At 40.3% G+C, this 23396-nt stretch overlaps 1 protein-coding gene across 1 annotated transcript in view; it reads right to left on the bottom strand.

Annotated features, from left to right (window-relative positions):
• Positions 1 to 23396, bottom strand: part of PHACTR2 (phosphatase and actin regulator 2) — a 193243-nt gene that overhangs the window by 103144 nt on the left and 66703 nt on the right. Inside the window, exons 3-4 of the mRNA XM_006161910.3 lie at positions 5830 to 5910; positions 20 to 178 (exon numbers count right to left, since the gene is read on the bottom strand). Of these exons, the coding sequence (XP_006161972.1) occupies positions 20 to 178; positions 5830 to 5910 (240 nt within the window). The remainder of the gene's footprint in view (positions 1 to 19; positions 179 to 5829; positions 5911 to 23396) is intronic.

Raw genomic sequence — 23396 nt, 5'->3', positions numbered from 1 at the left:
TCTTTTTTTTTTTTTTTACCTTTCTTATCTTCTGCCTTTTCCTCCCGAGGTGGTGTTTTTTCAGATACAGAGCCATTACCTTCTTCAGATTTTACTATATTTTCCTCTCGGGTAGCTTCCTCTCCGATGGGTATCATGTGCCCGTTTGAATTTTCAAAGTTAACTGTTACATCTCCATCTAAAATGGGAAAGAAACACCTAGATGTCTAACTTGATGGCTTTTTAAAAATCAGTTTCCTAGAAACCAGGGTTATGGGATTTGGGTTCATGTTTCTTTTTGTGGGAACCAAATGTACCCCGCAGTGTTTTACCATATTTTCCTACATAATTTGTTAAAAAACAAAAGAGCAGGAAGTCCACAGTTTTGGAGGAATGTGGATATAGAGGGAATGTCCACATGCCATTCTAAGACAGGAGAGATGATTATCCTAATTATATAATATTCCAGGGCAGCAGAGTCTCTCTGCTTTGTACTTAGGTTTTGTTGAAGTCAACACTTACGTGTTTGTCTTTCAGAAACTAAGTGATAAAAAGAATAATCTGGAAAATGAAATAGACATTTTAACACTACCACAAACACAAGGTGAATGCAAATACACGAAGAACATGAAATGTAAATTACACATATAATTAGTGGGAGAATATGGAAATTCTCAAGCACCACTGTCTTCAGAGTGTAGTCCATGTGTGAAATATTAGTTCACACAGAATAAAATTGCTACTCCATAGTCAGGGAAAAGATGGTAACAAAGCTAATTTTATTTTCATTTTCTTATTTAAGGAAAGATTTTAAATGTACTCAGGTACTTAGTATATAACTGATTAAAAATTCCTTAAGTTGGCCTAATATTTCAAAAACATTGAGGGAAAAACATGAAAAAATAATTACAGAGGAAGTTTTAAAAATCACAGATAAGGGGCCAGAGGGTGGCATGGTGGTTAAGTCTGTGGACTCCCACATAGTCAACCACGGTTTGAGTCCCAGAACCAGCGAATTGTTTTCTCACTTTTCCTCTCTCTTCCTCTCTCTGTATCTCTCTGGTGAGTGCATGTGCCCTGTAAAAAATTTTTAAAAAATGATGATAAATAAAGTTAAATAAATTATTTAAAAAAAATCACATCTAAAAATAAAATTTCCAATATCTATTACAATTCATAAAGACCAATTTTTACCCCTGGCTTTTCATAACTCCTGTGGGGAGAGGTTTCTAACATGAAAGTGACTTTGCCAAAACTTTTAATTCACTGACGCTTGAAAAATTAACTCTAGGGGCTAACAGGTGACATGGTTGTTAAAGACGATAGACTCCCACATGGCTTACCACAGTTCAAGTCCCGGACCTGGTGACTTGCTTTCTTACTCCCCACCCCTTTTTCTCTCTGTGCCTCTCTGGTCAAATTAAAATAAATAAATAAATAAATAAAGTTAAATAAAAATAATACTTTAAAAAAAGGTGAACTCTAGTTCATATGTGGAAAAATTAAGATGCTTTGCTACTACTATAGAAGAAAAAATAATGAGTTGAAGTTCTGACTTAGCAAGCTTACAGAAATGTATGTGGAGCTTTTTACATGCATTTTTTGATAATTTTATTTTCACAATTATTATCAAACAATTTTTCAAATTTTCAGCAAATATATTGAAATCTTAGATTCAGCCATAAGACCCATTACCCTTCTTAACAAAAACAGGCATGACATTTTAATAAATAAAATACATGTCATGGAATTATGTCATATTCAAAACAAGAAACTAATTGTTGCTTAGTTATATAACTTCCAAGAAGCTATAATCTGATTCATACATTAAACTAAAGTAGACAATAATTACTGCAAGTAAATCTTAATTACTATAATAAAATTAAGGTAAGAATTTTTAAAGGCGCATATGTCAACCCAAAAAGAACCCAAAAGATCTGTGTGTATATGTGTGTGTTGTTGTAGACAGGGTCTCACTGTGTCATGAGCCTCCTGCCTTGGCCTCCCGAGTAGCTGGGATTATAGGCAAGTATCACTGTACTGGTGTTTCAGGGTGGGCCGGGAATCAAACCTGGACTTCCCCTATGGCCTCAGCCTGCCAGGCAGCTCCATCCAGTGTATGCTTGGACCTCAAAAGATTTTAATTCCTATTATTAGGTCTATTATTAGGTCCTGAGCAATGAGCCATTAAAAAGGAGAAAGGGTCACCAATATAAGTGAAAATAACCAGATAAAGTGAAAATAACTTAGGAATTAAAAACTCCAAAAAAGAGAAAACCACTTGTTCATATAAAAATACTCAGTTTTTAACTCAAACATAAATTTATCTTAGTTTTTCATTTTTACTTTAGCTAGTAGTAAAATATACTGAAGACCCTTTAATGACAACTCAACTCTACTTTAAGCATTATTACAGTATAAGTCTTTAGTGGATTAAATCATTGATTTTTAAAATTTTGAACAGAAAAACTAGAAGGAAAATCAAATAGTTGTGGCATAGAAGAAACTGAATCATCAAGTGATGGAAACAAATTGTCAATGATGCAGAAAGGTACTTACTTTGGGGCATGAAATAAAGCAAGAAAAACTGTAGAAAAAAGAGACATGTTTTGATAAATATGGAATTCAAGAGTAAAACAGAGGAGAACTGAAGTTCTTTATTCATGGGTATGTGTATTGAAGAGGTTTTCTAGTATTGCGTGTTGAGAAAGTTGTTTTAGGATTAAAATAGGTAAGTCCTGGTTACAGTGTATGTATATAAGTAAAATACAAGCCCAGCAAAGAAATGCAATTGAAGATGCAGAGCGAGGCAGCAGGTTAAAATAGGAGGCCCATCCAATGAGTCTTCCAGAACAATTTGTAGGCAAAAGAAAAGAGAAAACTCTGAAAATATTTGTAAGCTGAAAGTCAAATGAAAGCTCAAGCACAAATAGAAATAAGTGGTTAAATGAAAAGCAGGAGAGAGTTTGGCAGGGTTTATTTATTTCTGGTAAACAAGTGAATGGGAAATACAGTCAAAGGAGGAATAGATGTAAAGCGAAAATCATGCACAGTAAAGGCAGAAGGCAAGTCATTTAGGAGGTTAAAAGTAAACCACAGGAGAAAAGGAAAGGAGGATGGCAGATAGGCAAAACCACCTAAAAACTCTCATGTTAACATGAAGGGAAAGATGGAAGGAAAGGACTAGGGATAAGGACCAACTTTGCCTAGTCCAAGGTCTACTTGACCATGGACTTCTCAGGAGAGATGACCGGTGGCTGAACTTTTAGACTGAAGGTATATCTGGTTTTAAAAAGATAGCTAAAAGGAATAATAATAATAATAGCAAGGAGATATAATACGAGCAGCATGGGATGGGGATCGACCCAAAGTATTAATGTATGGAGAGAATTAAGAAGTCTCGCTGGTCCCCTGGGGGGGAAAAAAAAAGGCCTAAGTGACAAGCACTGTCTAGAGTGCAAGGTCAGGGAGGTCAAGGCCAAGACTGAAAATCTTCCCTGGCAGAAGAGAGGAGGCTGTCACCAAGAACAGCAGCTTCTATCTCTCGGGACAAAATCCTCAAGTTAATTCTTTTTGGGAAAATGACAAAAAAAAAAAACAAAAACAAAAACCTGTTTTCTCCAGACCTTAGCTAAACAGGAGGAAAGACTCTATTTAAAGTAAGCATTCATGGGAACTGCTAAACATTCAGTCATTTCTGTGGTTCTATGTAGGGACTGTATAAAAGGTGGGAGGTAAAAGTCTTCCCAAACACTAAACTATGACAGGTTAAAAACTGAGTTATGCCTTCCTAGTTTAAGGCTATTAATGTTTATCTGCAAAAGTTAAATGAAAAGATCAAACAGGGTCATGTTTCTAGGGAAAAAAAGCATGTTGGCCCCCAATTTGTAATCTAAGATGCAAATAGTTTGATTGATTAGACAGAATAAAAACTAAGTTGTACTAAGCATTTTTTTAATTGCCTATTGCGACTTGTTTTTTGAAAAAGTAAACTTTTTTTTAGACCTATAATTTAATTAATTAATTAATTAAGCTATAGGGTACATGTGCTTGCTACAGAGAGATGCGGTGGGGATAGGTGGTGAGAACTCAGGGAGGATGGCCATGCCACAATCCCTTTTCCTCCACTCTCTTCTCGAGATTTTGGGCATGCATGCACCCGCACCTGGTGTGTTTTTAAACTATGTGATCTGGGACTTGAACCATGCAACTGACCAAATAGGATCCAGCTGCCTAACTACCGCACCACTTGGCTGGTCCTCTACCTATGTTTTTTAGTTAGAAAAAAGAGGGTTTCCCACCTCTATCTTTAAGCCCACTAACTGTCTAATTGTATATTTTCCATTTAAAAATATTTTAAAATAAAGAATAGGAAATAAATGCACCAGCCCACTCCATACATCTGACAGCTCAGCATGTACTTTCAGTGACTACTTAATATCTCTGCTGAGCCCAGAGAGACTGGACAGGAGATTAATTTCGGTTCTGCAAGCTTAACTCAAAACTTAAAAAGTTAAGAATGTGCTTTGTTTTATTTTTAAAAACCCCAGATAGGAATTAAATAGCTTCCAGGTAATAGAAAATGAGGGCAGACATAAAGTTCATACAAAAAGTAGCGGAAAATTTGCTAGGTCAGAAACTGACGTAAAATGCACAAATCTGTGAGAGTGCAAGAAAGATGGTCTTATTCACTCCAGGTTTCCCTATTTTCGTTGAAGCAGGAAAAAAACAACAAGGCTTCTCCCAGCTCCATTTTGGAATTAGTTAGACGTTGGAAAAAGGATATCATTTCTATTTATACTAGTGAATATAAAAAAAGTTAAGTTCTTTGCAAGCAACGTATCATGAAAAAAAAATACTATTATTTCAATTCCAAATTAATAGCATTTTATTTTTTTCCTATAGTAATACTTTACTCCAGTAAATGTTTGGGTGGGGGGAGGCATGAACACTGTTGTGATGTCATGTTTTAACTTTTTTCTTTTTTAAGGATTGCCTATTTTGTTTAATACTTGCATTGTTTCTATTGTCCTTAACTTTCAATAGTAGTGGGAATGAAGAAAAACATTCTGTATCATTTATTTGGAAAAATAGCCAGTGTTGGTGTCTTCTTCTGAGAGGCAATCAACTAATGGTTTTTTTAAATCTAATCTCTGTCTTTTCTGAGCAAGATTATTCCTTGGGAGGATAGAGAGAAAAGGGGGAAGACTAGAAGTAGGGGAGAAATGCTTGTCAGTAAATAATCATTGTTAGTGAAAAGGAGAGGCAACTAAGATTCAGATAAATGAAAATAGCATACTGGAGAAGTTACTTGGGAGAATGCATAAAGCAGGTTAAGTGAATTGGTCCCATGCCTTATGTGTACATTCAAGTGTATCATATGGTATAAAGGGCAAGAGGCATGTTTGCTATCTCTTTTCTGTTTTCTTTTACTGATAGTCTTAAGAAACAAGTAAGACAAGAAACAAGCAAAAGCTTTGCATTTACGCAGACAATTGAGTTTAACTTGAATAGAAAGACTGAAGCTCAAGAACAGAGAAGAGAAAGAGTCATGTAAGCATCAGTACCTTATCTGTATCTCTAGCCACAGGTGTACCTTTGTAGAATTTGGGGTTTCGAGTGACACTGGTGAAGGATTCACCAGGAAAGTTATTGGGTTTCTTTTCTAAAATATGTCAGATGCGCTGCAGCCTACAAAGCCATGCCGCATTAAAGCCCCATTCTTGAAGTGTGGTGCTCACTGCTTTATCTCGCAAAGACTGTGATCATTTTAAATTGCAAAAGAAAAATGAAAGAAAGATCAAAGAACGAAGGATCAACTTATTTTAAATGTATGATTAATTTCCTCACCTTGATCAGGCAATTCTTTAAGAACTCCCCTTCTTATCAGCTCCTCTCTACTTTGTCTTGTGGATATCTTCCTTTCTAATACTTTTGAAAAGAATAAGCACAAGTGAGAATCAATGCATTGCTTAAAATAATTATGAAAAACATACCAAGTAGAATCGAGCACATCCATTCTTTGTACACGAGGGCTCAACCCCCGCTGTTAGCAAAACATGAGACTGGAGTAGAATCAACACAGCTAGGAAAGGGGCTGAGGACACCAGCCTCTGCCTCTGGTCTTTCAAATGCTAATCTTTGGCCAAGAGTTCAGACATATGGTTCCATACCAACTACAGAGCACAAATGCCACTTCTCACCTTGAAATGGTCCTTTCTTGAATAATGATGCATTCCAAATCAAATACTTCTATGGCTATGCAGAATATGTAGAGGACATGTATGCTTAAGTTTAAAACCAATCACCCACACGCTTTACTTCAATTTTCTTTCATATAATTTTTGTACATTCACTCACTATATGGCATTGCAAAATGGATTTTCCCAGCATCAATACACTGCATATTAGTCCACTTAGCAATATTATCATACATGTTATCATCAAACATTTTGTAAAATATTCAGATAACTCATCTGAATCTCAGAGAGACTATTTATCAAGTGTTTTGTTGCATGCGCCTATTACAAAAATCCAACACATCGTATTTTTGAAACTTTTCCCTGACAGTCACATTTTCTAGAGGGTTCCGGTATATCACCTGATAAATCCTAAGTCATAGGAGGATGGAGAAGGGAGTTAAGAACAGCCAGCAGGCCCAGCAGATGGCATAATGGTGATGTTGCTAGACTCCCAAGTAGTCAACCGCAGTTCAAGTCCCAGATCTGGTGGCTTAAACTCATGCCAGGTGTGTGTGTGTGTGTGTGTGTGTGTGTGTGTATGTGCCCAAAATCCTAAGAGGAGAAGAGATTGTGGCATGGCCATGTCCCCTGAGGGGGTAATTTCTCCCTTTCTATCTCTCTCTCTGTAGAGCACACACATCCTATAGCAAAAAATCTCTCTTAAAAACAAACAAACAAACAAACAAACAAACAAACAAACAAACAAACAAACAAACAAACAAACAAACAAACAAACAAACAAACAAACAAACAAACAAACAAACAAACAAACAAACAAACAAACAAACAAACAAACAAACAAACAAACAAACAAACAAACAAACAAACAAACAAACAAACAAACAAACAAACAAACAAACAAACAAACAAACAAACAAACAAACAAACAAACAAACAAACAAACAAACAAACAAACAAACAAACAAACAAACAAACAAACAAACAAACAAACAAACAAACAAACAGGCAGCTTTCACAGGTCTGTACAGGGATATGAATATCCACACTGATCCTTCTCCCTTCAAGAAAAGAATCTGAAGTCCTGGTACAACCTCAGAACGGAGTGCAGCAGCTCAGTAGTATTCACCTTGTATACGTACGATGTGGTTCCTGAACACTACGTGTCTTTGTAACCACCAGCACCATAACCCCCTTTCAGGAGCCAATAACTTTAATACGCGGTCACATCACCTAATGATTTTTTTTTTTAGAGGTTTTTGCTATAGGGCACGTGCGCTCGCCAGGTAGACAGAGAGAGACATAGAGACAGAAAGCGAGAAATCACCCCCCAGAGGGGATGGTCACGCCACAATCCCTTCTTCTCCATTCTCCTCTCAGGATCTTGGGCACGCACGCACACACGCCGGCGTGAGTTTTAAGCCACCAGGTCCGGGACGCGAACCGCGGTCGGCTACGTGGGAGTCCAGCAACATAGCCATTACGCTAACTGCTGGTTCCCTCACCTAATGATGTCAGCATTTGAGTCAGCATTTCCGGGAGTGCATTCTTCAGAGCTCTAGTCCCCTCAAGGACCTGTTCAAAGGACCTTGACACAACAGAGAAGGGTCTGATAAAGGGTCTGGGACACTTTCAGGAGAAGAAACGGTGCCCTTTTTGGAGCCTGAGTAGCCACAGTAGGACCAGATTTCTAACTGTCCTTAAGATTCCTACCCCTGACCTCACAATCTACAAATCCTGCAGCACTGGGTGACATAAGGGCAACTAAACGGGAGCCAAACCAAGCCCATCACTCCAACACACTCCCTGACACACACAAAGGGAGCTTGTGACAACACTGAGAACATGTTTTCTCAGTGCTCCAGGTGGCCTGAAGCAAGGACCGGGAAGGTGCACTGGGGAAAGGAGGGTGTGCCGTGGGCCACAAGCTTAGTCTTAAGCACATGAAAGTCTTCAGTAAGTGTTTGCTACTGACAGGAGCCTGAGAATAACAACACTTAGTCTCAATACTGAATTTCCCCCCTTTTTTTAAATATTTCGGAATTCTTTATTCCATTTTTATCCTAGTTGCTAGAAAAGTCAGAGTAAAACTTGACATTTAACATAGATTTTATATGACAATTCATGGATGAAATCTGCTTCCTCCTTCTCCACAACCTGACTTCACTTGGTTTTTTATTTTTTTGTACAGTATTTATCCTCTTTGTTTGACAAACATGTTCTGGGGAGAGAATCACAATATAACCAAACAAGAAAATGAATGAATAAATTATTTAAACAATGGCAATGAATATCTGATGCATTTAAATGAAGAAATATACAGGCCCTTCCCTTCCTCTAAACATACACAGAAGCAAGTAACAACAGCTCTCTTAAAGGCTGGTGATTTCAGATTAGCTGGTAGCGTGGTGACTAAGGTGGCTGGATCCCACATGTCTGACTATGGCTATGGGGAACTGAACCCGGTAGCCTGGGGAACAGGTGTGTGTGCGCGGGTGTGTGCGCCCAGTGGCTTGAGGGGAGAAATGGAGAAGGGACTGTGGCTTGGCCGTCCCCTTTGGGGGCTGGTTTCCACTCTTTCTGTCTGTCTGTCTGTCTGTCTGTCTCTGGAGGGCACACATGCCCTAGAGCAAATTTAAAAATTAAAAAAAAATTAAAAATTAAAAATTTTAAAAATATAAAAAAATCAGTGATTTCAATGGATAAAGTTAACCTTGCATGGGAGTGAGGAGTGCTTTAGTGGAGTTCTTTTACGTGAAAGAGTGCTGTTATTCAAGTACATTGTCAATTTGTCAGACTCTTGTCAGAGAGGAGAGAACCCTTATCAGCACAGGAAGCCAAACAACACCCACAATGACAGGTGGAACACTGCCCAGATTCTACAGGTGGTTTAGGAGGACCCTGATCGCCTGCTGCCTCCCCAGGTTGGACAAACCCATTCCCACTTGACTGGACTTAGGGGGTGGCAAGACTCCATAGACTTCTTGCGAGAGCTGTCTTGGCCCCCACTCCTGGGGATGAGCCCACAGGTTTGTGGTTTAACCTAAGTGTGAGGGTGGAGGTGGCAAAGTACCATGGGTCCCAGGGTTCTGCCTACATCCTGGCAAAGCAAACATAATACCAACTCAGAACACACCCACTATGGTTGCCTTCATCTTCAGCTGCCCTTTGCTCACATGAAACAGAACATTTAATTGTTTGCTGCTTCTGGAAAGTTGCCTAAAAACAGAAAATGATGTCAAGAATTCTGGATTCTAGTCCCCAAACTCCTACAAGCTAGATGACCTTGAGCAGTCACTTCCAGTTCCTGGGCCTCTCTAATCCATTATCTGTAAAATAAGGGACAAGATTCCATGATCACGAAGAACAACTCGTCCAGCTCAAATGGAGTGCAACCCTGTATCTCTGGTCAAGGCTGTTCTGTAATCTGTTTGGGGCACCTTTAAAAACTTTCATTCTTGCACTAACAAACCACCTGAGAACCTGGAACATACCCCATTTTTGTTTCTGCCTTTCCATGATGGACCCCAGAAGATTCTATAGCTTTAGTTTTGAGTTTTCTGTTGCTTTGATGCTAACATAATCTTGGCTACAAATTCCTCCTCTTTCTTCCTTGTAAACTAAAAATTCCTCCTCTTTCTTCCTTGTAAACTCTGGACCTTTGAAGCAGCAGCGATGGCTTCTTGCCAGGAATCAGAACCAACAGCTTTGTTCTTCTGCTCTACCTCCTATAAACAGGCCCTGATAGAAAAATGCCATTGACTGTTTGTTTGGTCTTGGGCTGAGAGCATTTTTAACACATAATGCAGATAACTGTGTGCAGGGCCAATGGGGACAGACTACAGGCGACTGAGCATGGAAGGTATGCTGCTAGGGCACAAAATTCCAACCGCTGCTCACACAGAAGTACAAGCCTCTCATTCTTCACCTTTAAAAATATTTGCCTTGTGTTTATATAGTGTCTGTATGTTTGCAGAACACATTCACCGGACGCTTTTTCATGGGCTCCGAGGGGTTTTTCATTGGAATGAATCTGAGAGGTCATTCTAGTCCAACCTGCCTCGCAAAGCCGGAGTCCTCTCGGGAACATTCCTCAGCTGGGCTCACCTGCTTTGCACAGTTGGGGCTGGATGCTCACTGACGGTCCAGCCAATGCTGGTTATTGTTCACCCTGATTCATTTTTGTTATTGTTTTTGCTAGGGTGCGTGTGTGCTTGCCAGAGAGACAGACAGACAGACAGACAGAGGGAGAAAAGAAAGCATTCCTTATGGGGAATGGTCATGCCACAACACAATACCTTCTCCAACTCTCCCTCTGTTAGGGATTTAGTGCACATGCCCACATACGCCTGGTGTCTCTCTCAAGCTGTGGCTGGGATCCGGCATCAGGCTGCCTTAACCACCAGGCCACAGAGCCAGCCCCACCTCATTCTTAGGAAGGTATTCATCGTAAGGAGTCAAAATCACATTCCTTGTAACATTTGCACGCAAATCAAACCCAAACTCCCTGTGGCTCTAGACTAGCCTAAGTCTGAGCAGGAAACAGCTTCAGCCAGCTCCACATATTCACTGAGAGCAAAGCGGGTTTATCTGAGTGCAGGTAACCACCTGTTGCTCTTTGACTCTGAAGTGCACACCAATCTGTGTAACCACATTAATAACATGGGGGGGGCTCTCTGCAGCTGTGCCCTAAACAATACGTTGCCAGGGAAGAGGCTAGTGGGGTGCAGATCACAGGATGCAGTAGCTAGATTTCTCCACGAAGACCTCTGTCACCGGGTGAGTTAATTGACAACCCGTTATTACCCTTATCCCACTTGAAAATGTGGGAGTGATTTTTTACACCAAGATCAAGCCAAACCATGACTTCTGTTTCACTCTACATCGGATGAACTGTTGAGACGGTTCAGTCCCAACTGCAACGGCACACATCCTAATTCTCTCTAGGTAGTGAAAGAATCATTGTCTCTATTTTCCTGACTTCAAGCTTACACTCTGGCTTTTTAAGTATTTGAAGAAAACCAATTTACCAAAAACTTCCAATGATCGCCCACAACTGCTCTGAATAGCTCAACAACTCTGCTCAATTGCTAAGCCACCCCTCTTGGCTGTCCCTCCTCCCACCTGCCTGTCTCTTGACCATCCTTGCTGGTTCTCTCTGCTCCAGCCCTCTGGCCCCTGCTGGTCCTCCCCGAGGCATGCGTGCACAGTGGCCTCTGTCCTACCAGGACGCTATTTCCCCAGATAACGTTTGGCTCACTCCATCTTGGCCTTCAACTCTGCTCACAGGTCACCTCACCATAATCCCTTCTCTGCAGACCTGATACAGAACGGCGTGTTCCCCTCCCCATCGTTCCCTGTCTTCTTTCTCTCCAAAACGCACCCCGCCTCCTAACATGTCTAAATATCTCAGTGAGAACCAAAATTCTGTTTTGCATACTGCTGTGGCCCCAATGGTGATCTGCAGGCTGCAGGCACTCAAAACATCTATGGAGTTGTGAAATAAGTGAGTAAAAGAAAATAGGCTGTGGTGGTCTTGTCTCACCCGTCTGGCTGCTAGTAGGAGAGTGCCAGTGAGGCCCTGTGGCAAAACCAAGGAACAAGAGTCATCTGTCTTCTCCCTCCCTTAACTCTTTGGCTCGACCAGTTGAAGAGAAAAATTCTCAGCTTTTTACCCTTTGAGACATCTGAAAAAGTCTCTGTGTGCCCTGAAGGGAGCTCACAGTGCAGAGGACAGACACCAGCAACTGGCAGGGCGTAGCACACGACTAGGCTTGTCGTAAATTCCCCATGATTTATGATGTCCTTCTGGGCACGCAGTGGTAGGCGTGGAGCCGGCATTCAGGAAAGGAGGCCGGGGCATATGGCCCTGGCTCCTTTCTGTGGATACTTGGCCAGGATTTCCTATTCGTCTGGAAGTATCTGTGAGAGTAAATCTTGTAGTCAACAAGTCACTTGTGTTTTCATTTGGCGAGGAGAGAGAGTCCTAATTCTCAATTCTAACACTGTTTAATGACTGAACAAAATAGAAGAGCAAACAGAAGACGATGAAGTGAGCGTGCCATGTTATCTTCTGGGTTCTGAGCACTGAATGCCCTTACTGTAAAACTGTGACAGGAACACAGAAAACCGCTTGTCTTGTGTCGAGAGTGTTCTATAAGAGCTTGGCGTGGCTTTGCCCCTTTTCAATAGCAGTTACAGAAAACAGAATGTCAGAAAATAGTCTCCTTTTCAAAAGACCCTTCACTAAGGCTAGCACATTCATTTAAAGAAATGACCACTGCAATACCACCCAACAGGACATAGGCAAAAACCTTCCCAAATTCCCAAGACGATAAGGCAAAGAAACAAAGCGAGCACCCCCACCTAAAAGCTCTCAGGGGTCTGGCTATTTCTTGTTTATCGAATCGTGCCAATTTCCCACTCAGACTGCAACAGACTATAGAACAAGCTGAACTCCTTGAAAGCTTTACAACTGGTCCCAACTAACTATTCTTTCACCCATTTTTTTTTTAATTGCCAGAGGGCACATGCATTCACTGAAGTGAGACAGAGACAGGAGGGTAAGGAAAAGGAAGGAGAGCAACCCCCAATGGGGCATGGATACACTGCAATCCCTTCTGATCTTCCTATCCCATCAGATGTGGGGTATACACACACACACACACACACACACACACACATCTGGTGTGTTTTCCAAGCTCCTAGGGCTGGGATTTGAACCGTGGCTGGCTATGTGGGCTCTGGCTCCCTTAAAACACTAGGCCATGTGGCTGGCCCTCACCCCCTGTTTTTCCACCTCTTTTATTTATTTTATTTATTTATTTATTTATTTTTTTGAGAGATTTTCACTGTAGGGCGCGTGCGCTCGCCAGACAGACAGAGAGAGACATAGAGACAGAAAGCGAGAAATCACCCCCCAGGGGGGATGGTCACGCCACAATCCCTTCTCCTCCATTCTCCTCTCGGGATCTTGGGCACGCACGCACACGCGCCTGGCGTGAGTTTTAAGCCACCGGGTCTGGGACACAAACCGCGGTCGACTACGTGGGAATCCAGCGACATAGCCATTACGCTAACTGCTGGTTCCCTCCACCTCTTTTTTTACAAGCCCAGTGTTAAAGTCCAGCTTTACTTTTTTTTTTCTTTTTTTCAAAGAGATTTTTGTTATATAGTGCATGTGCTTGCTGGAGAGACAGAGAGACAGAAAGCAAGAAATCACCCCCAAGGGGGGATGGCCATGCTGCAATCCATTCTCCTCTTGGGATCTTTTTATTTTTTTATTTTTTTTTATTATCATCATAATCCTCTTGGGATCTTTGGCACACACTCCCATGCACCTGGTATGAGTTTTAAGCCACTGGGTCCAGGACTCGAACTATAGTCAACTACATGGGAGTCCAGTGACGTAACCATTCCACCATCTGCTGGTCCTCAGCTTTACTTTTTAATATCTCCTAAATATCTCCTCTACCTCTTCAACTGCATTCCTTCTTTATTGTTTTTTCTTCCTGGAACTAGACTGTTTTCCTACCATTCTCTGGTGAAAGCCTCCCTAGATATCTGTCCGCTTCAAACAGCAGCCCCTGCAGGCTACCTCACTATCCTGACTGACTAGAATTAATCTTTGTGCTTTGTGTGGTAAAGTACTTCCAAATAACTTCTCTATGCCTCAGCTTCCTCATCTGCAAAATGGGATAATACAATAGCTACTACCTTTCTGGTTTTTTTTTTTGGAGATCAAATGAGTTAAACAAAGTAAAAGGGTTAGATCAGTGCCTAGAAAGCAAAGCACTGAATCAATATTAACTAATGCTGTGATTTCTGTTATAGCATTTACTATGCTCATGGCCACATTCGTAGGTAAATAATTGTATATCCACATACTAGTCCAAGCTCTATGAGGAATGTCTTATCATTTCATTTCCATAATGCCAAAAATAACATATGGCATAGAGTAGATACTGGGGACCTAAGTATCATTTTTGGGAGGAAGGAGAGAAGACAGCATGTCTGGCATCCTTTTCTACTTCTTTTAGAAACCACCCTAGGGGTTGTTCTCTTTTCAGAAATGACCTTTCCCCCCTCTTAGTCCATTTCATGTGTGAGAAGCTAACCTCACCCTTGGACTCTAGGCTACTAGGCTACCAGGCTTATCCAATCAGAGAACAATATCTCCTTGCCAGTGGTGATTGGATTAGAAAGGGTCACGTGCCTAAATTGCACCAATAAAATCCAAGCCCAAGAATTTTGCTGGAATAATAGGAAAGTAAGGCTTTCTCTTTCTTTTGGAGCCATTTAAACTAGCTGGATATGAACCTAGAGTTGCTCACAGTCATCTTGCCTCCATAAGAGGAGAGCTTAAGTTTAAAAAAATAAAAAGGAAAAAGCCAGAGGCCAAATGGCACTGCAGTGGTAAAGTACCAAGCAAGCTCTCTGAGGCTGATCCATGTAACAATGTTCCAACATTCTTCCCATCTGGAGACCTCCCTGAGCACACAGGGCAGCATGATTGTTGAAACATCAGGTTGAGGGACCAGCAGTTGGTGTAATGGCTATGTCGCTGGGCTCCTATGTAGTCGACTGCAGTTCGAGTCCCAGACCCAGTGGCTTTTTTTTTTTTTTTCTTTTTTTTGGGAGAGGTTTTCGCTATAGGGTGCGTGCACTCGCCAGACAGACAGAGACATAGAGAGAGAAAGTGAGAAATCATTCCCCGGGGGGATGGTCATGCTGCAATCCCTTCTCCTCCATTCTCCTCTCGGGATCTTGGGCATGCACGCACACGTGCCCGGCGTGAGTTTTAAGCCACCGGGTCCGGGATGCGAACCACGGTCGACCACATGGGAGTCCAGCGACATAGCCATTACACTAACTGCTGGTCCCCGCGGACCCAGTGGCTTAAACTCACGTCGGGCACATGTGTGTGCATGCCCAAGATCCCAAGAGAATGGAGGAGAATGGATTGTGGCATGGTCATTTCCCCTGAGGGATGATTTCTTGCTTCCTGTCTCTCTGTCTCTGTCTTTCTGGCGAGTGCACGTGCCCTATAGCAAAAACTTCTCCAAAAAAAAAGAAAAGAAACGTCAGGTTGGTTGAAGCTGGAGTGAACTGTGGTGTCAAGATCCTGGTGGACTGCTGTCTCTCTCTATCACTCTCACTCGTGGAAGACACAAATAAATAGAAACTATAAAAAAAAGCGACATGCAGGAACATAAGACTCAAAAAAGAGGGAGACAGATTTCTAATCATACCTTTTAAACACCTGGATTCAAACATGCCCAAAGGTCATTTGCAGTTACATGGAACTCATAAATTCTCTGTTTATTAAAAATGTTATGATTCATCAGCAGCAAAGAGTCTTGACTAATCAAGAAGGTATCAAAGGTCCCTTTTTTTAAAGAATTATTTTATTTCATTTATTATCATCATTAGTATTTGTTTGACCAGAGAGAGACAGAAAGAGAGAAAGAGAAAGTAGGAAGCAAGTCTCCAGGTTCAGGACTTGAACCGTGGACGGTTATGTGGGAGTCCAGCACCTTAACCACCATGCCACCTGCCGGCCCCTCAAATAAATGTTTTAAAAAATAGAGTTTTCTTCTAGCAGAAACCAAAGGTTCTGTAGGTTTTCAGGGTAAAAATATAAAAGGAGAACTCTGGTTCCTCTTGTCACCCCTGGAGAGTCTGAAACCTGCCCAAGTCTTGAGAAAGCGGAAGATGGAGAGATCTACACCCCTTCTTCTCTTGGGAAATTAGTGTCACAATTTCCCCCAGAAGCCTGATAGTAACCATCTATTTGATGCTTAGAGAACATTTTCATATTTATTTTCTCATCAATCCTCTCAATATCCCTAAAAGACAATCTAAGCAATTATTTTTATTTCCCTCATACAGATAAGGATACTGAGACAGAGGGGCCAATGACATTTTCCAGTGACGCAGCTAAAATCTAGTTGAAGCCACATGTGTCCAATCAAAACACTACTTACACCTTTGCATTTTCCAACCTGAGTTGATAACTACAAATGTTTCGATTTTTGCATAAGAGGTAAGATACTTTCTAAGTTTCCTACAAGACATCGGAAATGATCCAGCTTATCTGCTTCTGAAAGTTAATTTTAAATGAGTAATTTTTAGATGGTAGTGCACTCTCATAGTTCAAATTATGAAAGGATAGTAAAAATTCTCACTCTCAGCTTGTCCCACGCCTATTCAAATTGAACACTACTCTTACTCCATAGCAATTAATCACTTTTATTAGTGTCTTGTATACCTTTCAGACTTTCTTAGGCAAATTCAAATTTATTTTAATTATCTCCCTCTTTTGACATAAAAAGTAGGATATTTTATAAACTCTTCAGCATCAAGCTTTTCCACTGAATAAGACCATATGTAATAGTTTTTAAATTTCATGTGGCAGGTGTGATAGGCAAGGTCAAGGTGGGAAGAAAGGAGAGGTGATCTCTGGGACCCATGCAAACAGAAGCCAAAACCACTGCTGTTTCAGAGGAGGAAAACTAGGAACCACCACGGTAGATCAACCCATCCTACAAGACATCGGAAATGATCCAGCTTATCTGCTTCTGAAAGTTAATTTTAAATGAGTAATTTTTAGATGGTAGTGCACTCTCATAGTTCAAATTATGAAAGGATAGTAAAAATTCTCACTCTCAGCTTGTCCCACGCCTATTCAAATTGAACACTACTCTTACTCCATAGCAATTAATCACTTTTATTAGTGTCTTGTATACCTTTCAGACTTTCTTAGGCAAATTCAAATTTATTTTAATTATCTCCCTCTTTTGACATAAAAAGTAGGATATTTTATAAACTCTTCAGCATCAAGCTTTTCCACTGAATAAGACCATATGTAATAGTTTTTAAATTTCATGTGGCAGGTGTGATAGGCAAGGTCAAGGTGGGAAGAAAGGAGAGGTGATCTCTGGGACCCATGCAAACAGAAGCCAAAACCACTGCTGTTTCAGAGGAGGAAAACTAGGAACCACCGGAACCACCACGGTAGATCAACCCAGGAGGACCTGAGGATTTTATTCCCAAGGAATAAAGGTTCGGGACTCAAACAATGAGCAAGTCCTCAATCCCAGATGGGCCAGGACGTACAACTAATCTCAGGAGAGTCATCAGAGGTCAGGATCTGTGTGCTACGTGACACACTGCCTGTCCTTCCTCCTTCCACATGGACTCTTGCAAATTCATGAGAACCACAAATGCCTAAGACAGGTGCTTTTGGATTCATCTGGTTCAATGAAAAGCTTGTGTGTCGCCGTTTCCTGTTTCTTTACAGAGACAGTAAACCCAAGACACAGTGCACACACAATGTGCACAGAGCGAGAACTGATGTTTGAAAAAGAATAATGGTAATTATTCTTAGAATAAGTACATTCTCATCTCATACCCAGAAGAAAAGGCCAGAGAACTGATCTAAAAATGAACCTCGGCTTTAAATGGAGATGATGCGTTCAAATTAAGATAGCAAAACAATGTCCAGTAGAGAAGAAGCCCTGGGGTCAGCAGGTGGCATGGTGGTCAAGGTGCTAGATTCCCATCTGGCCAACTGTGGTTCAAGTCCTGAACCTGGCGGCTTGCGCTCTCTCTCTCTCGTGAGTACACATGCCATACAGCAAATTTAAATAATAACATAAATAAATAAAATAGAAAAGAAGTTCCAGAGAGCTTGAACTGTTGTCTAATGTTCTTCCCTATGATCTTACACACTTCAGGGACTCAGCAACTTGGATCGAGAGAGGATGATACCTCACTTCACCGTGGATCAGAGAACTGACAGCAAGTAAGATTAAATGTGAAAGCGTTCTCAGTGATATTATACTACTGGGTTGGAAAAGTCATGATACATTTTTACATAGAAAAACAGAAAAATACATCATGAATTTTCCTGACAACCTAATAAATCAAGACATAGCCATTTATTTAAAAATCTAATTCTATTGCATTAGGTTAAAGGTTTCTGAAACTCTTTGTATCTTAAGCCATTTTTGGAGTGAGGGAGCAAGGGAAATATGATCTTTAAAAGTCTATTTTTATTTAGTTAACCTATGAACAATACATATTAAAGTACCACTAACTCAAAGTAAGTATGTAGGAATAACTAGTCTAAGAAGATTCGAGTAGAAATTTCCCCAAAAGTCATGTTCATTACTTTTATACACCTATCTAGTCAGACTAGCTTTCCTAAGATGATTGAAAAGTTTGTTTTCTTCAGGATTTTACCCATTCCCCTCTTCTACCTACTTTCTTGCCTGCACAAGAGAATGCACAGTATTAATAGAAGAACAGTATTCCTTTGGCAAAACTTGTCTAAGCCTAGACTAAACCTGAAAGGATAGACTACACCTGATTCCTACTAGACCCTGACACCAAGGCTAGGTTCAACTAAAGATTTTATTTTTGAAGATAAATACAAAACATAGGGTCTAAGGAACTTTACCTTTTTGCTGTAGTGGAAACTGTAACATTTGAAGTTTGACAGCAGGGCCAGCACATGGCATAGTAGTTAAGGTGCTGGACTCTCATATGACCAACCACAATTTGAATCCCGGATCTGGCAGCTTAAAAATCACACCGGGCATGTGTGTGTGTCTGTGTGCCCAAAATCACAAGAGGAGAATGGAGAAGGGACAGTGGCATAGCCATCCCCCCTGGGGGGGGGCACGGGCGCTACCCCCCCCCCCCCCCCCCCCGCCTCCACGAGGTGCATTCTTACTTTTACTCTCTCTATATTTCCCTGTCTCTCTCCTTTCTGGTGCATACATGTGCCCTTTGACAAAATAAAACAAACAAAAAAGTTTGACAGCAAAGTTAACTTTCTAGTTTGACATAGTGCTCTCTTTGAACAGCCTTTTGTCCCACTTTGCGTTTCAAATTTTCTGATTATTAGGGCTTCAGGGTCTTATCATCCTTCTTAAAGATGAAAAGGCTAAAAAATAGAAAATAAGGCCAACCTGTGCCCTGGTGATTAGGCTGGTGGATCCCACACGGCCAATTATGTAGGTTGAGTCCCAGACCTGGCAACTTGAGAAGACATGCCAGGAGCCAGCAAGTGGTTTAGTGATTAAGCACTGGACACCCACATGGCCGGCACCAGTTCAAGTCCTGGACCCAGTGGATTGAAACTCATGCTGGGTGCATGTGCTTGCATGCCCAAAATCCCGAGAAGAGAACAGAGGAGAAGGGATTTTAGCATGGCCATTGCCCTAGGGATTGATTCTGCACTTTCTGTCTCTCTGGTGAGCACATGTGCCCCTACAGCAAAAATCTCTCTCTCTCAAAAAAAGCCATGTTGGGACCAGCAGTTAGCATAATGGTTATGTCACTGAACTCCCATGCAGCCTACTGCAGTTTGAGTCCTGAATCCGGTGGCTTAAACTCACGCTGGGCGTGTATACGTGTGTGCTCAAGATCCCGAGAGGAGAGTGGAGGAGAAGAGATTGCGATGTGGCCATCCCCTCTGGGGGGTTATTTCTTGCTTTCTGTCTCTCTGTCTCTCTCTGTCTTTCTGGCGAGAACATACGCCCTATAGCAAAAGAAAAAAAAGAAAAAAACCTCTCCAAAAAAAAAAAAACTAAAAATAAGCCATGTCAGGTGTCTGGCTGCATGTACCCAGAATTCTGAAAGGAAGAGATGGAGGAGAAGGATTTGTGGTCTGACTATGCCTCTGGGGGGTACTTTTTCTCTCTGTCTCGCTCTCTCCAGCAAGTGCACATGTCCTTTGGCAAATTAGAAAAAAAAGGAAAAAGAAAAGAAAATGGATGAGAAACGATATAATCTTTTTAATATATACATTATGTATAATAATTAATAGAATATTCTATAATATAGATATCTATATTATATATGTGTAAATATATATATATGTTTATATATATATAATTCTTAAGAGGGCTACAATATGTTCGGTATAGAAGTGCTGTATCTCTATAATCAATTATGTATATATTATATATCATTGTTAGGGTATCAGGGTCTCATCATTCTACAATACATACTATTTATATATGATAGTCACAAGTTCATTATATAATATATATCATATACTTCTATACAAGAAGATACTTTTAAACAGGACATATTCTAGCCCTCTTATGAACACATCTTTGTGTTCAAATCCAGACCTTGCAACTTACAAGCAGGTGATCATAGGAAAGCTCCTAAATTTCTCTGAGCTTTTGTTTCCACATTTGATAACAGAGGTATTACAATCTAACTGGAATAGCTATTAAGATGATTGAAATATTTTATAAAGTGTTAAGTATAAAGGACATACCAAACAAATATTAGTTTTTTTCCTCCCCTACTTTCCATTTTTTCTGATCCCTCTGATAATATTTCATGAATATTTTTACTTTGATATGTTTAATGACCTAGATGGCAGGATAATACAGGGATTAAGGGGAAAGACTCAAGCAGGCCCTATAGCCTAGTGATTAAGAGAGCCAGATCCTACATGGCTGACTGGGTGGTTCAAACCACAGCCCCGGTGGCTTGAAAAATATACTGGGTGCATGAGCGTAAGTATCACAAATCCAGACAAGGCAGAGGAGTGGAGAAGAGATCATAGTGTGATCCCGTGCTATTGGGGTTTATTTCCTCCCTCTTCCCTGCTTTCTCTTTCTCTCTGGCACACTAAAAAACAAACAAATGAATGTAAACAAAGAGCAAAGATTCCAGCTTGGCTTGCAAGGTTCATATATGGGCTACGCTACTCATCAGCACTGGAATTTAGGGCAAGTTATTTAACTTTTCCATGCCTCACTAGTTTAGCCATTAGCAGAACTAGGAACATAATAACATACTTTATAGAATAACTGGGAAGATTACAAATATTTAAAGTACCATTTGACACATAACTTAATATCCACGTATCTTCTTCCTGCATCAAGTTTGATCCTAAATAGAATTCAGATGAGTAACAAAATATTTTTAAATACTCATGGGTGGTAACTAATTTGAACTTTTTAGCACTGAACTGAATTAAAAACTCAGAAAAAAAAAAAGACTATTTAATGCCAGCAGTATGTCAACATTTGATTTTAAATAGGTGATTGAACTTTAGTGTCACTAAAGTTTAATGTCTTTTTTATTCTTGCCATCCTGGTGGTGAAGTAATACCTATAACACTCTTGGTTCTTTACCAGAGCTGAGGGGTGGAAAAATGGAGATGTTACTTAATGGGTATAAAGTTTTAGTTTTACAAGATGACAATGTTCTGGAGTTCGGTTGCACAATAATGTGAATATAATTAACACTATTGAATCCAAATGGTTAAGATGGTAAATTTTATGTGTTTTTTAATTATACTTAAAATAAAAAATGAATTAAATTGTAAAACAGTTTTGAACTATAGAGTGCTATATGAATGCTGAGATGAAAAATAACTCAGAAAAATTATCAAGGAATTCTACCTGTATTGGTACATAATGAGTTTTCTAACTATTTTCCAGTATCTAGTCTTCTTTCTGACTGTGGTTTTTATTCTCTTATATTTCTTTTTATTTATTTATTTTTTTTGGAGAGGTTTTCGCTATAGGGCACGTGCGCTCACCAGAAATACAGAGAGAGACAGAGAGATAGAAAGCGAGCAATCACTCCCCCGGGGGGATGGCCACGCTGCTATTCCTTCTCCTCCATTCTCCTCTTGGGATCTTGGGCGGGCACGCACGCACACGCGCCCGGTGTGAGTTTAAGCCGCCCGGTCCGGGACTTGAACTGCGGTCGACTACGTGGGAGTCCAGCGACACAGCCATTACGCTAACTGCTGGTCCCTATTTTCTTATATTTCTCATACAGCCTCTTATGCCTTGTCTTATCATAAGTGCTAAGTAAACACACTTTGAAATGAAGAAAACTTCACAAGTACTAGTTTCAAAACCTAGAGAGTCTGGGTTTGGGAGGTAGTTTGAAAAAAACTTGGGACAAAAAAGTTCCAAGATGAGAAGAAAAAAAGAAGTCTAGATGAGTAAATTTCTTTCACCTAACACAAAAGAAATAAGAATTAAGACCACAACTTACATTCCATGTGGGAAACAAATCAGGAAAATATGTCTGCCAGAAAACAGTTACTTTCCAGGACGTAGCCCTCAGTGATAAGGACCGGATTCGTATCACAGGATAAAAAAAAAAAAAAAAAAAAAAAAACCACAAAGGGAAATAATATGCAAAGGAAATAAAATAATGGACTTTCCTGACATGAGTTCTCTGGCGCAGGCCAGAAGGAGTTTTGTAGTACCTTTAAAAGTGTTTAAAGTGGCACCACTCCAAAGGAAAATGAAATTAGGAAATTATCCACCCAAGTAAGGCATATAAACAATTGGATCCTCTCTTAAAACAATACAAACCCACTCTTTTTCATCCCAATGGAAACTTGTTTTATTAAGAGATCAATGGGAACATAGGTCCTTTTCCTCTATGTCTCAACTAGGAATCAGATGTGATGAAGAAAAAAGAAAAAGGCACACATGTTAAATATTCTATATTTCAGGACCAGCAGTTAGCGTAATGGTTATGTTGCTGGACTCCCATGTAGTCGACCACGGTTTGAGTCCCAGACCCAGTGGCTTAAACTCATTCCGGGTGCGTGTGCGTGCGTGCCCAAGATCCCGAGAGGAGAATGGAGGCGAAGGGATTATGGGATAGCCATCCCACCAGGGGGTGAGTTTTTGCTTTCTGTCTCTCTGTCTTTCTGGTGCGTGCACACGCCCTATAGCAAAAACCTCTCAAAAAAAAATTCTATATTTCATTCTAGTGAATGTGATCTTTCTAAAATATCATTTATAATCAGAAATCTGTAGTATTCATGACTCATTTGAGAATGTCTCCATAAGGGTCAAAGTGCATTGTTTATGTGAATGTACCCACCATGGGAGAACCTAACTCCTCCTGGAAAAACTAAAGGCTGGAAATACTAGTGAGCTGAACAGTGCAATAAATCTAAATCTTGGATTAAACAAACAATATCCCATCTTCCAGAATGCACAGGAAGTGAGAGAGTCTCTTCATCTCTATTTAGAAATAAGATTTTATGGTTTGTGTTTATCTGTAGAAGGTGGCTCCTGATAGTGTTCCCATTTATTGCATGGCTGGATATTTTAAACCTTTGATGATAGGTTCCCATATTTATGAAACCACTAATTTCAATTGTGACGAATGCATAAGAAGCTAGCGCTCATATCATATAACTCTTTC

The sequence above is a fragment of the Tupaia chinensis genome, unplaced genomic scaffold (assembly GCF_000334495.1).
Source record: "Tupaia chinensis unplaced genomic scaffold, TupChi_1.0 Scaffold139457_1, whole genome shotgun sequence".
Classification (NCBI taxonomy): Eukaryota; Metazoa; Chordata; class Mammalia; order Scandentia; family Tupaiidae; genus Tupaia; species Tupaia belangeri.
Note: the sequence above shows the minus strand (reverse complement) of the source record. Positions and strands in the feature narration are given on the sequence as shown.